Source organism: Actinia tenebrosa, unplaced genomic scaffold, assembly GCF_029948245.1.
Source record: "Actinia tenebrosa isolate PJP-AT-01 unplaced genomic scaffold, QUT_ActTen_1.0 PGA_scaffold0__85_contigs__length_37466705, whole genome shotgun sequence".
Classification (NCBI taxonomy): Eukaryota; Metazoa; Cnidaria; class Anthozoa; order Actiniaria; family Actiniidae; genus Actinia; species Actinia tenebrosa.
This window is the reverse complement of record NW_028292569.1, coordinates 1,111,544-1,124,702: the sequence shown is the minus strand read 5'-3', so window position 1 is coordinate 1,124,702 and position 13,159 is coordinate 1,111,544. Positions and strand designations below refer to the sequence as shown.

The following is a 13,159-nucleotide window of genomic DNA, read 5'->3' as shown; positions in this document are numbered from 1 at the left end:
AAATCTCAAATAATAAATAATAATAATTGTCATTTTTTACACTAATTCTAATCGTTCTTGTTTGATGTTCTCGATTTTAGGAAAGAACAACAGAAATGTCAAATACCATTGAAAAGTAAGTGATAAAGGTTTATTTAATACTCAGTGCACCAAATAAATGCTTTCTTTCCATCCTTCTGATCAATACACCGTTTTCTCAAGGTTGCGTGCGCATCCAATCTTGACGGGCTACGAAACTGAAAAACGCAAATTCAGTAAAGTTGAGAAGCCAGTTTTATATTTAAAGAGGAGAATAATCGATGTTATGAATTATTATCGAAAAAAATTCAAAGCAGTGCATGATAATACCTGTGTTCTGGATCGTGGCCCGTCAAGTTCCTTAAAATTGGATGCGCACGCAACCTTGAGAAAACGGTCTATTCGTGGTTCCGATTCCCCTTAGTTACCGTTGCTACTCTCTTCGGCATGACGTCGCATTCTCGTACCTAGACTCTACTCATTACACAAATTGTGACGGGAAAGAATGGGAGTGCTAATCAGCCGCTCGGAGACTGGGCAAAACATATTCTAGACAGGAATCAGTTACACTATGACGAAAAGCGAGCAAAAGCATCAAAACTCCATGTCTATTAAAGTGTCTTTGAGATGATGAAAATTGCTGTTAAATTGTGGGAATAAATAAAAATAATAAATATGTAAAAAGGAAAAAAAAAAGGAAAAAAAAAGGGGGGGAAAAAGGAAAAAAAATAGAAATGAAAGCTTGAGTAGGTAGACGTTTTTGGTCACCCATCCAGGTACTAACCCTGCCCCACCGGGCTTGACTCAGTGTTTTTTGGAAGCCCAAGGTTTTTCCCACTGGACCACGGTTCCAAGAAATTAACACAACAATAGAGGTGAAAACAATGCACCGAATAGACTAGACTTTTCAACTTCATACTTTCAACCGATTCCGTGCGTTGCAGAGATGCAAGGGGTCAGCCGATATGGTCTGGGGGCCGGCTGGTCTCTCCCCTGATGCTTCGGCTAGAACATTTTCTTGCGTAATTCGTACACCCAAGGGCAGAAGGATTTAATCGCCGTCAGGTCCGAAGTCCATACGCCGCCTCAGCTCTGCGGATGTCTCGGGGGTATGGCAAAATTGAGTCGAGTTAATGTGTTCTTTTTTTCTTTAATTGTGGTGGTTTTTTTTTATTTATTTATTTATTTTCCTTTTTTCCTTTTTTTTTTAATAAAAAAATTTTTTTTAAATTTTTTTATACACTTTTTGTTTTGTTTTGATTTTTTTTTGTTTTAGCATTTTTTGTAATTCTTTACTGGAATTGAAATGTACGGTGGCCCATGAGGTACATGCAGCAAGTTAGCCGACGAGTTGCATGCTGCAAATAATAAGAAACAAGTTGTTAAAGGACAGGCATTTCGAGCGCAATTTGCCGATTGGGACGGCTGCCTTATTTCCTAAGGGGCACAAAAAGAGTCTTTCTCATTCTATTCTATTCTTCTATTCGAGGAAAAACAAACACATTAAATTTCTATAATTTCTGTTTGTATGATAAACGAATAAAGTATATTGTTGAGTGACATTTTGCTGTTCGATCATTCACCAGGGATACGCCGCCAGATAGAGCCATGAGCGAATTGCTGCCACAGTTGAATCCCGTTATCTTCTGGATGTCAAACGCGTTGGAGATGTTTAATTTTTTAAAGTCCAAGATATCGCGTTACCTAGGTGATGCATCTCTTGTCAGTTCCCATGTTGACGAACCGCTGACCAACGCTGACGAAGAGCTGCTGGTCTGTCTGGAAGAAGTTGTGATGTACACTTTTCAACAGACCGTTTATCATCTTACCAAGGTGAAGAAGGACGACTTGTAAATATTTTTACAGCTTTATCAGCATCAAAATATATCTCGCCCTCTCTGCTCTGCTCTGCTCTGCTCTGCTCTGCTCTGCTGTATCTTTTGATTCAAATTAATGCTTGCGACTTTTAACCTTCGTGTTTTTATGTCCCAGGTGCTGTATGTCGCTCTTCCAGTCATCCTCGACACTAACCCATTCCAGTTTGACGACGACGACTCAGACGACAAGAAACGACCACAAGAAATCGACATGGTTATCAACATTTTCAACCAGACCTACGAAGCTCTTCACAAATGTAGCGTACACACAGACATCGTCCACCAACTCTTCGCATACCTTTTCTTCTTCACCAATGCCTCTCTCTTCAACACCTTAATGGAGCGAGGAGCCGGAGGCAAGTTCTACCGCTGGGCTAAAGGAGCGCAGATTCGTGGTAACCTCGACGCGCTTGAAAGCTGGGCATCTCAAGTAGGTCTTCAGGAGGAATATGTACATTATTTGACGAGACTCTCCACAGCCGCTGACTTACTGGCAACACCCAAGGTTCAACTATTGCAGGTAAAGTGGACACATGTTTATTCTTCGTTTGCACGTTACGTCATCGCGGCCATTTTGGTACCATTTAACAAAAGATTTCTCATTAGCATCCATTGTTAACAGTACCACAATAGCCGCCATGATTTTATCTTTTAACTCTCTTGGGAATGCTTGCAACCCATTAATAATTTACCATTTTCCATACATTGGTTGACTGGTCAAACGCAAAGCGCTCTAGCGAGGCGCCAAGGTACTTTCAAAGGATTATTAAAATTTGAACCTTGCATCCTCGACTGAATGCTTTGTATTTGACCAGTGAACCGATGTATGGAAAATGGTGAATAATGAAACCAGGGCAGTATTGAAAACAGTCGATTGAATATAAAACAAGGTTATGAAAAACAGAATCAAAGGGGTCTTGTCTTAGATCAGCCATGAGATTAACGTTTCATACTGGCGTTCGTTTTTTCCTTCAGGCCGACTGGACAACAATTCGTCGAGATTTTCCCGCGCTTAACGCGGCTCAAGTACAACAATTATTAGGCGAATACCAGCTGGGACCTGGAAAATCGCGTCCGCGCGGCTGGTTCCCGCCACCAGAAGAAGTTGAGCCTGCGCTTCGAACTGGTAAGTGGATACTACCACAGGAAACTCACATAAACCTTTCACATGCTTCTTAAATTTGTATGAGTGGGAAGCCTGTGGTAACCTGAGTTTTATTTCGTATTGAAGTATTATGATTTGATAATGTTCGCCTTCTTACCTTTTGGTAGCCCGCCTTTGCTATGTTTCGTTGTTTCCTGCTCAAGCACATGGCCACTGCGCACTCCACCCGTTCTTCTTATGTAGACGCCATTTATAACTTGTTTCAACATTAATATCTTTCAGCTGATATATTATTGAGCTTTGCCGATCATCCTCCACTGTCCTTACCGTCAACAAACTTCACATTTGACCTCAGAAATGGTCCATCAAGCCAGTTGTTCTACGACTATCTTGACTTTATTAAGCGTTCTTCCAATTCTGGTAGGTAACACGGCAAGTGTGACTTATGTCATGTCCTACATTTTACAATGATTTTTTTTTCAAAACGGTTTTTTCAGGTTTCCAAAATGCAGACTGGAAAACATATAAATCATCGAATAAGTAAGTATTAAGTACTATTCTAGTAAAGAGAATACGCCTGACAAGGATTGGATGGTCGGATAAGAATAAGAATGTAGTTGGAATGTATTGGATGAACGTATTCTCGGTTTTCACTTTACGTCATAGGGTATCGTATTTCCAGTCGTCGGCCATATTGGTGTACAGACGGCTAATTTGCATATGTCAAATTACAATGTTTTGGCTTAGGTTTTAGTATGTTTGAAGGTTGTAGCAAGGAATCTGACGAATTTGCTCAAGAAATATTAGAAAAACACGATGACAAAGATTGCCCACTTGTTCCTCTGTTATCGGAATACTCTAAAAAGCTAGAAAGTCGTGTAAAACGTCGCTATATAGAGAAAATTTCAGTGATTGGTATCGACCCGGCTACCCTGTGGAATGCGAAGTTGGATCCGGAATGTTTACCTCCTATTGAAGCTACGGATCTATTATCCTATTTGGTTTTGGATACCAGCTTTTATACAGCTAAGCAGTTCAAAGCCTTTAAGAGTTTGGAAGCGTATAATCAGATGGTTTCTGGTTTTATCACCAGCGTACAAGGGAAGGTTATCGCGGGAAAGTACGTGGTCTTAGCAAAGGTGCGACATTCCCAGCGTATGAATGACCCTCCAATCCCCATTTGGATTATTTCAAGTGAAGAAGGAACTGCTTTTTCGACCCACTGCATGGGATGTAAGGCAGGTTTAGCGGAAACGTGTTCCCATGTTGCAAGCGTGCTTTCTTATATCGAAGCATGGACACGAATCAACGGAAAACTAGAATGTACCCAAGTCAAATGCACGTGGCTTTTGCCGACCTATGTGAATGAAGTTCCCTACGCTAGAGCTCGGGATATCAATTTTAAATCATCTAAGAAGCTAAAAGCTGAGTTGGACTTTAAGATAGATGCCTGCGTTGGGGAGAAACAGTCAGAATCCAGCGCTCAAGCAAGGCCTTGCAAAACATCAAACGTTTTAAGACCACCAAATGAGGGTGAAATGAACGCTCAGCTGGAAAAGTTGAATGGTTTGAATGCAAAACCAGTCATCCTAAGTCTCTTTAAACCTTATTGTGATAGATTTATATCAAGAAGCCAACATGTTGCTACAATACCAGATTTATATGACCCTGGTTACCTCAACCTCAGCTATCCAGACCTGCTAAAAAAATGTTTCGAAGTCAACTTAAAGCTTGATGATAGAACACTACATGCCATTGAAGCAGACACAAGAAAGCAAAGCAAGGGTAACCTCTTCTACCGACATCGGGCTGGCCACATTGGTGCTTCAGTCAGTTGGTCTGTGGCACACAGTAATCCAACGCAGCCTTCACAGTCTTTGATAACGTCTCTCTGCTACCCCCACTTGTTTAAAGTCACCTCAAAAGCTGTTACCCATGGCAAGAAACATGAGGCATCTGCTGTTGAGGCATATGTTTCTCTCATGAAGCAGACTCACAAAGACTTTCAAGTTAGGTATTGTGAAATTATTGTGGATAAAGAACATCCCTGGTTGCATGCCACTCCTGACTTCATGCCTTCTTGTTCCTGTTGTGGAGATGTTTGTGGGGAGGTTAAATGTCCCTATGGAATTGAAAATGGTGATTTTAATTCCTACATCTCAAAGAAGACCTCCTGTCTTGAAAAGGTAAATGGTCAATTCAGGATGAAGAGAAACCACCAATACTATTTCCAAGTCCAGCAGCAGCTGAATATAACTAAGATGAAGTACTGTGACTTTGTTGTCTTTGCCTTCAATGCTAGTAATCAACCAGTGTTTTATTATGAAAGGATATATCCTGATTGCATCCTGTGGGAATCACTACAACCAAAGCTGACCAACTTTTGGAGGATTTGCATTCTCCCAGAAGTTTTGGGTTGATGGTACACAAGAAAATGCCACATGCCAAGTCTAACACAAGTTTCAGTAGTTTGCAATGACAATTCTATTTGTTATTGTAGAAAAGCTACTGAAGAGGAAACCATCACCTGCTCCAACCCCAAGTGCCCTTTTATAAAGTTTCATTCGTCATGTCTGGGAATAAGTGATCAAGTCCCGAGGATTTGGTATTGTCCTACCTGTCGTCTATTGCCAGAATTCAAAAGAAGTGCAAAAACCAGGAATGCAGCAGAGCAGGATACATGTAACAAAGCACTCAGCCTGGATAGCATCTGCATTTGTAAGTCCAAGCCAAGATCAGATCAAAGGCTTCTTGAATGTCACAGTAAAGACTGTCAAAATGGAAAATTCTTTCATTTAGACTGCCTTAATTATAAAAGGATGCCAAACAACAGCAAGAGTACATGGATTTGCATCAGCTGCAAAGGAAAGCCCCACAAAGAAAATAAACCTAAAGCATCCCATGCCACCACCACACCACAAGCTGAATGTAATGGTTCTACGTCAACTTCTTCCAAACAATCTACCACTTGTACTTCTTTGAGTCCACAAGATCTTACTTGCAGTGATGACGATAACTGTGTTTATGATCTATCTGACATCAGTGATGATGACCAATTTGATGATCCATCTGACAGTGATGATGCTTTAGAGGTAACTAATGTTATTCAGGGAAACACTGATAAGACTGCCTCTTTGGGAAATTTAACCCAGACTGACTATGATACCATTGAATCCCCAACTGGATGGCTAGACTACACCATCGTTCAACAAGCCCACATTTTCCTGAAACAGGTAAATCCAATGATTGATGGTTTTCAAAGAACCACCTTGGGACCAGTAAGGAACTTTGATGTGATATCAAGCGAATTTGTGCAAATTCTTCATACAGGAAATCAGCATTGGGTATGTACAAGTTCTGTAGGCTGTTTACTTGGCATAGTAAACTTGTATGACAGTTTATTTCATGACGTCATTGTACATGAAGTAGAACAACAAGTGAAAGATCTAATGGCAGACAAATTTGTAAGAATAGATATTGTACCAGTCCAGCAACAAAAAAACGGCAGTGATTGTGGTGTTTTCTCTATCGCATTTGCAACATGTATTGTGCATGGCCTCAACCCTGGTACAGCCAAATTTGATATACCACAAATGCGGCCACATTTATCAAGATGTTTAAAAACTGGAGTGATCACCCCATTTCCATAGAGTTGAACAGCTTTTATAAACTGGTATAAATTTTACATTTAAAATAATATTAACCAGAAGTGTAATAGTGTATACAAGTTTATTATTATCAAAATATAACGGAAGAGTACCCTACCACTAGGATATAAAGGAGCATTCAAAATTTGTCTAGAGGGGGGACTATGATGATTTTGAGGGGGTACCATTTTTCCCCTAAATGATTTTTTGGGAGGGTGGTAACAAAAATTTCCCCAGGAATAAAATAACTTTACCTTGATTGATTGACATCTTTTGAAGGGAAAAATAAAAAATTCATCATAGATCCCCTTCTGGATAAAATATGAACACTCCCTAAGGGTGATCAAGTCATTACCTAATATTTATTTAAGCATAAAAATGCTTAAAACATAATAACATGTTATTGTTTATCTTAATTGAGATATGAGATTATTTATTATTCACTCAATGATAATTATGCAATGGTGTGATTAATAATTGGAAACTATATAATCTTATGAAAATTTTATTAGTTATCAGCTGAGTTATTTTTCAACCTTTGATAAGCTTATTAGTCAGCCACCATCAATGATGGAATGGTTGAATGTAACATTGTTATTACTGTGCATTCCTGACGATGGACACTTAGCTTGAAATTAATTTATTCAAGATCGAAGGAAGAACTCAGCATTGCTAATATCACATCAAGAATTAATAAAACGATTGTTATATTTTATATTTAAATTTTTTAAAGTGATACTATTTTATTAGCATTTGACTGAAAATGCTGTCATGAAGTACATCAGAACTACATAATGAAGAAGAAGGTAGAAAAAAATGCAGTTCGTAAGTAAACCATGTAGAGAGAAACTGAAATGAAAGCTCTGCTGAAATCTACAAATGGGGGCTATACATAACCATTTAATTTGAATTTTGATTTTAAAACTGCAAGTCCCTGTAATAATCCATTTACAATAAATACAGCATAGCCCCCTCCACTGTGGGTAATATCAAATAATTAGGTCTTGTTATTTCTATGATTTGTTTCTGTCAGCAGTGCAGGCACTAAAAGTGGGACACTTTTTAAGAGCAAAAAGAAAACAATGCATTCTCAATAATTGTAGAATGTAGGTTTGTGGAAGTGCCTTAAGCTTGGATCCATTTTTTTAACTAAAACATATTTTTATCAGGATTAACTTCAAGAGCATGATGTTCATCATTGCAGGGAGACTATGACAAAAATTGAATGCATTGTTTTTTTTTCTAAATTCTGATTGCTCATCACTGCCTGAGTGACCCCAGCTAGCTTCATTCCACATGAAAATAACTGAAATTGCCTAGTCAAATGGTACTATAGCAGGGCATAAATTAACCAGAGCAGAGCAAACCTTTATGATTCGATCAAGTGCTGGAATTCTATCTTCAGTAGGTCCATGAGGATTACTCATTAAAAAATCAGTTTGCAGTGTTCCCTGTAACATTGTATACTTGCTGCGCAAAAGACCAATGACTCTTTCCACATGGATGCGAACTTTGGCAATTCCCCTTGTGGTTTCAACATCAACAGGGTCAAGCTGCTCTTTGCCTTTGGTGAAAGCTGGAATTACCAGCTTTGCCCTCCTGAATGCCACACTATCATGTATCGTGATGCCCCGATCATCCATCACCATGTCACCAGGAACCAACTTGCTTAAAATCCCACAGTTCTCTGTCAAAAACTTATCTGAGGTTCTACCACCCCATGCCTCAGAAACAAATGAAATTGTGCCTTGTGGAGTTATTCCAATCAAGACTTTGATGGTGTTGTGATGTTTGTAGGAACTGAATGTTTGTGCTCTAGCAAGTAAGTTTGTAGGTTTCTCGATAAAAATCTCGAAACAGTCAATTATTACGGTCGTTTTAGTTCCAAAGCTGAACTTAAAACATTGTGGCATTGGTCGTATCAAGCTTTCACGGTCTGGCCAGTGGATAAATGGAGTTAATCGTATGTCCATAGTTGTCAACCAAGAATGAAATGTTCTAGATACTGTGGGCACTGAGATGTTGAACCTATAAGCTAGGTCTTGGTATGGCACATCCAATCTTAACTTTATCAAGACCATTACATATTCTTGAAAAGGACTCAGGGTTTGGGAGCGACGGGAAGCAAACGGTGACACGAGTTCAAACACAAAGTTCAGGATTTCATAGGAGGGAAGGCCAGTATAAAACAGTACTCTATCGTCGCTATTTCTGAAATAATCTTCGGTAAAATCGGTGACTTTCTCGCTTGACTTAAATAAATAATCAAATTCGTCTGTCTGTGAAGAGGCATCATAAAACTTAATCTTAGGCGTACGTGCCAACCCTTCGGTCTGAGTGCTCATCTCGGCAAAGCTTTTGACCTCAGTCTGCGATGATTTTTCGTTTTCATCAATGTATTGATCCGCGAACGACACATCAATTTCTTCTGTTGTCGAAGATGCAAAAGAGATAGTAGAGACTTGAGTCCCTTCATCATTCAACCGAAGTCTTTTCTCTTCGATCGTTGTTTTTGTGTCTTCAAGCTTCTTCTTTCTTCTAGCTTTGGCTCTCTCTGCTCGTTCCTGGACTACTTTCCCCTTGTCTTTGTTGTTACTTTTCGTGTGCCCAAGGTTGAGTGTAGGCACCCAATCAGCATTATATTTATCCCAGGGTTTTGCTGGACGTCCGGAGATAAAATGACGGCTACAAACACGGTCGTTTTTCAGGAATTGTTCCGTCAAGTCATCTCTGCTTATCGCCGCGATCCACTTCGTTCGACGCTTTATTGAAAGCTCTTCTGCCTCTTCACCGTGATTTCTATCAATTACTGGCACTGTGAAGAAGGAAACATCTTTATCTCGACCACTTCTTGCGTGGCAATCCACAAATAAGCACAGAACCATCTTAACTTTACTTCATACTACGAGCACTTCAAGTGTTTGTTTGTACACCACTATGGCGGATAGCAACGGTTGTCAAGGATTTGGTCACGTGAGTGAAAACCGAGAATAGGAGGAATAAGAATGTACCTGAAATGGATTGGAAAACACGTAGAAACAAGTTACAATTGTAGTTGTTTTAAATTATTGTAATCTATATTTACTTTATATAACTATTCCCAAAATGTTTCAGCTTACAGAGACCGGAACCGGAAGTGCCATCTGTCATCGCACCGGAAGTTGGTTCACCGGAAGACCTGGATGATATTGATGTACCATCGGTTACTGTATCACCACCAACTCCTATGCCACAAGACGGTGAACGCAGTAAACAGCAGTTTTCTTTTCCCGCGACACAAAAGCACCATGGTAATTAATGGGAGGAGTTTGCTACAAATAGACGTCATTTCCGTCTTTCCCAACCTCATCCTCCCCCCGCCCCCCTTCCCCCCCTCCACCCTGCCATATTTGAGTCTGACTTGTCCATCTGCAGTAACCTTTAGTTTTGTTTATTTCCTTAAACAACCTCTGGGCTGATCTAATTCAGGGTACTGCAAACTCACAGATCGAAGCTCGAACAACCTCTGGCTGATCTAAGTCAGGACACGACCAATCAACCAACTTTTTTTGCGGAGGGAGGAAAACCGGAGAACCCAGAGATAAACCCTTGAATCAAGAGAGAGACATTACAAACTCTACTTACACGTTATGCTGAGCCATAGTAATCTGTCACCCTTGATTACTTGAAGGAGAAGTCAGTGTTATCTTTATTTTAATTTCACCAGGTGAAGTTGAGAGACCAAAGAAAGTCTCCGTCAAATCACACATCGGAATGAGCGACCATAAAGAAAAGAATACCCCAAAACACGAGACGAGGCAAGACAGACCTGTACCCGCTCCGCGAACACCGACACGTAATTCTCCAGATATTGTACAACGAGTAACTCAACCCTCCAGACATTACCCTAGATCACCACAACCAAGCCCAAGGGGTCATAAAAAAGAGGACCTCTCAGAGAAGGCACGTAATCCAAGAGCACATGGTGTACCCACATCTGCAGCGATCCCTGTAACTATCCCTTCAAGAGGAAGGACATCAGGGGGGACTACACCAACAGAGTCTCCTCGGGAGAGCCTGAGTGGGTATCACGTGAGGTCTAGTTCCGGGGGATCATCGGCCTCGAGTCTGTCGAGTTTCGGGACACGGGACGAGAATCAGAACATGCCAAACGTGACAAGAAAAGAGAGCGACTCGTACAGGAATGATGGGACTAGATGGGTGGAGGTTAATGGATCAGGGATGGTTGAATCTATCGATGGGCTGTCTGTGTTGCCTGAGAATGATAAAGAATCTATAGGAATCAAAGTAAGTGTCATAACAACCAGCACTTACTGTGGGAAGGGGGGCTAGGGTGTCGACTACCCCTACCCCTCCTCCACACAAACGCACTTCCTCCCAACAGACAAACATTTACTGTCAAAAGCTTCTTTGCATGTGCATTATTTTTACTTCGACTTGTCTCTATCCCTCGTAGTCATAGCTTTCAATAACCAATAGAGACAAAGGACTGTTAGAGGTAGGAGTAACGGGCAAAACCAGGTTAACACCTTTGATCCCCTTAGGCGGGCTTCCTGTGGTATCTCCACAAACGAATCTTTTTTCTTGCAGACTAAAGATAAACACAGGGAAACTCGCGCATCAGACAAAGTTAAGTTCATGAGTCATCTACAACGAAACGACTTACACAGATCAGACCTGCCTGATGACGTAGAAACCGGAAGTAGTTCTGACCGTAAGTTAGAGGGCATGCGTGATGGCGATGATCCACAAGATGACGTGTTTATTGTTGAACTCGAAAAGAAAACTTCCGGGATAGGACTGGGACTGATTGATGGACTGGTAAGCAAATTAACCAATCAAAATACAGATTTGAATCACGTAATGGCACTAGTCATGGCCTCCATTTTGAATAATCTATTTGCTTGATTAAACTACTTGTGTGAGTTGAGTTTGTTTGATGTGTGGCTCTCTTCTTTGCCACAAGAATTTTTCTCCTGGTTCTCCGGCTTTCCTCCATAAATTTCAAAATATGAGTGGAATTTTGTGTACCGAAAATAGTGCTAGAATGTATTGATAGCGTGTTAGGAGTTTGTATATTAAATATTGAATATGGCGATGAAAAATATACGATTACCCAAGATGGCGGCTATAATGACGTCATTTTTGCAAGAGACCTTTTAGTCCAATAGATCGAGGAAGCACGGCAGAAAAAAATTTGCTTATTGGTCAGTTCCTGTAGTACATAATGTAATTGATTGGTCTTCCTGTGGTATGGACGCGCATGCGGTTTTCTTCAAAGTCGCGCGGGCTCATAAGTAAACAAATATGGCCCGGATGAAATAAATGTACACCGCCATCTTTGATATTTACTTGAGCCCACGCTATTTTTCGCGGAAATATACCACAGGAAGACCAATCAACAAATTTATGTCTGCCCTGCTCCCTTGAATAGATATCTGAGTCTTTCTTGGTATTGTTTGCAGTACACTCCCTTGAGATCGCCAGGGATCTATGTACGAACACTACTTCAAGGTGGCGCAGCTGAAAAAGTACGTTTAACGATCATTTTAATATTCATTATCTTTTACCCTAGCTGTAGTAATCTCATCCCATCTTCCTGTGAAAGAGATACATGTGTAAGACATGTCTTTGTGTTATATTTTAGGATGGTCGCCTTAGATTAGGGGATCGCATTCTAGCTGTAAATGGGACAAGCCTTGTGGGCGCTGATTACCAGAGGTAAAGCTTGCATCTTCCTTTTTTTCATTTTTTCACTTTTCATTTACTCAATTCTGAGTAACGCAATTCTGAGTAACGCAATTCTAAGTAACGCCATTTGCCATTTCTTTCATGTCTTTTATGCCTCTTCCCATAATTTTCATCCCATATTTTCATTTCCATCTTATTTCTTCCCACATTTTATTTCTTCCTAGTGCCATGCAAGAGATCCGCGAGGCAGGTGATCAATTATCATTCCTCGTTGCTAAGTCTGACATCCACGTTGCTATGAAGATCACTGCATCAAGTTGCTGATCTACTCAGTCTCATGTTGATGATGTGGGTCAGCAACTGTTTTCCCGCCAAAATATCGGCGCGGTTTCCCGGCAAAACTTGACGTCACATTACGTCACGAATGCGATACAAATGAAGCAAAACAGCCAATGACATGATGGCTATTATAAACCTATAAACACCGAAGACCTGAACTAAAAATAGAGCATTAATAAAATTTAGGCTGTCGTGCCTAAAACTGAATTTTTTGTAAAATTTTGCTGACTCTTTTTGGATTGAGTAGAAAGATAGTACTTAAAACAAATTAGAAACCGTAGATCATTAGGAATAGAATCCGTATTTTATTTCAGCAATAGCAAAATTTAGCTACGAAACAGTCAAAGGTTTTGCTGGTGAAATGATTCATAATGATAGTATTTTTAGTCATACATTTATTGATAAATACAGCATATTTATTAAGGTTTTTATGATTTAATGTCATTTTTATGGCTTAAATAAAGCGCGAATCTTTTACAACA

The 13,159-nt window shown here is 40.1% G+C and overlaps 2 protein-coding genes and 1 pseudogene across 2 annotated transcripts in view; 2 read left to right on the top strand and 1 right to left on the bottom strand.

Moving 5' to 3' along the window:
- The window catches only part of LOC116286415 (ras-associating and dilute domain-containing protein), a 20,915-nt gene extending 7,756 nt beyond the window's left edge, over positions 1–13,159 (top strand). The window contains exons 5-16 of the mRNA XM_031692932.2: positions 81–115; positions 1,605–1,851; positions 2,011–2,415; positions 2,871–3,021; positions 3,283–3,420; positions 3,498–3,540; positions 9,762–9,937; positions 10,354–10,934; positions 11,238–11,468; positions 12,113–12,178; positions 12,295–12,368; positions 12,563–13,159. Coding sequence (XP_031548792.1) covers positions 81–115; positions 1,605–1,851; positions 2,011–2,415; positions 2,871–3,021; positions 3,283–3,420; positions 3,498–3,540; positions 9,762–9,937; positions 10,354–10,934; positions 11,238–11,468; positions 12,113–12,178; positions 12,295–12,368; positions 12,563–12,662 — 2,247 coding nt within the window. The 3' untranslated portion in view covers positions 12,663–13,159. The remainder of the gene's footprint in view (positions 1–80; positions 116–1,604; positions 1,852–2,010; positions 2,416–2,870; positions 3,022–3,282; positions 3,421–3,497; positions 3,541–9,761; positions 9,938–10,353; positions 10,935–11,237; positions 11,469–12,112; positions 12,179–12,294; positions 12,369–12,562) is intronic.
- On the top strand, positions 3,742–6,650 carry LOC148913165 (uncharacterized; annotated as a pseudogene).
- Positions 6,713–9,647, bottom strand: LOC148913164 (uncharacterized). The gene has a single exon (XM_089026143.1). It carries the CDS (start codon positions 9,530–9,532, stop codon positions 7,964–7,966), a length of 1,569 nt encoding a protein of 522 aa, XP_088882269.1. The 5' UTR covers positions 9,533–9,647; the 3' UTR covers positions 6,713–7,963.

Bases quoted from the DNA above. Each gene is read 5' to 3' on its own strand.
- LOC148913164 (XM_089026143.1), bottom strand. From the start codon at position 9,532: ATGGTTCTGTGCTTATTTGTGGATTGCCACGCAAGAAGTGGTCGAGAT.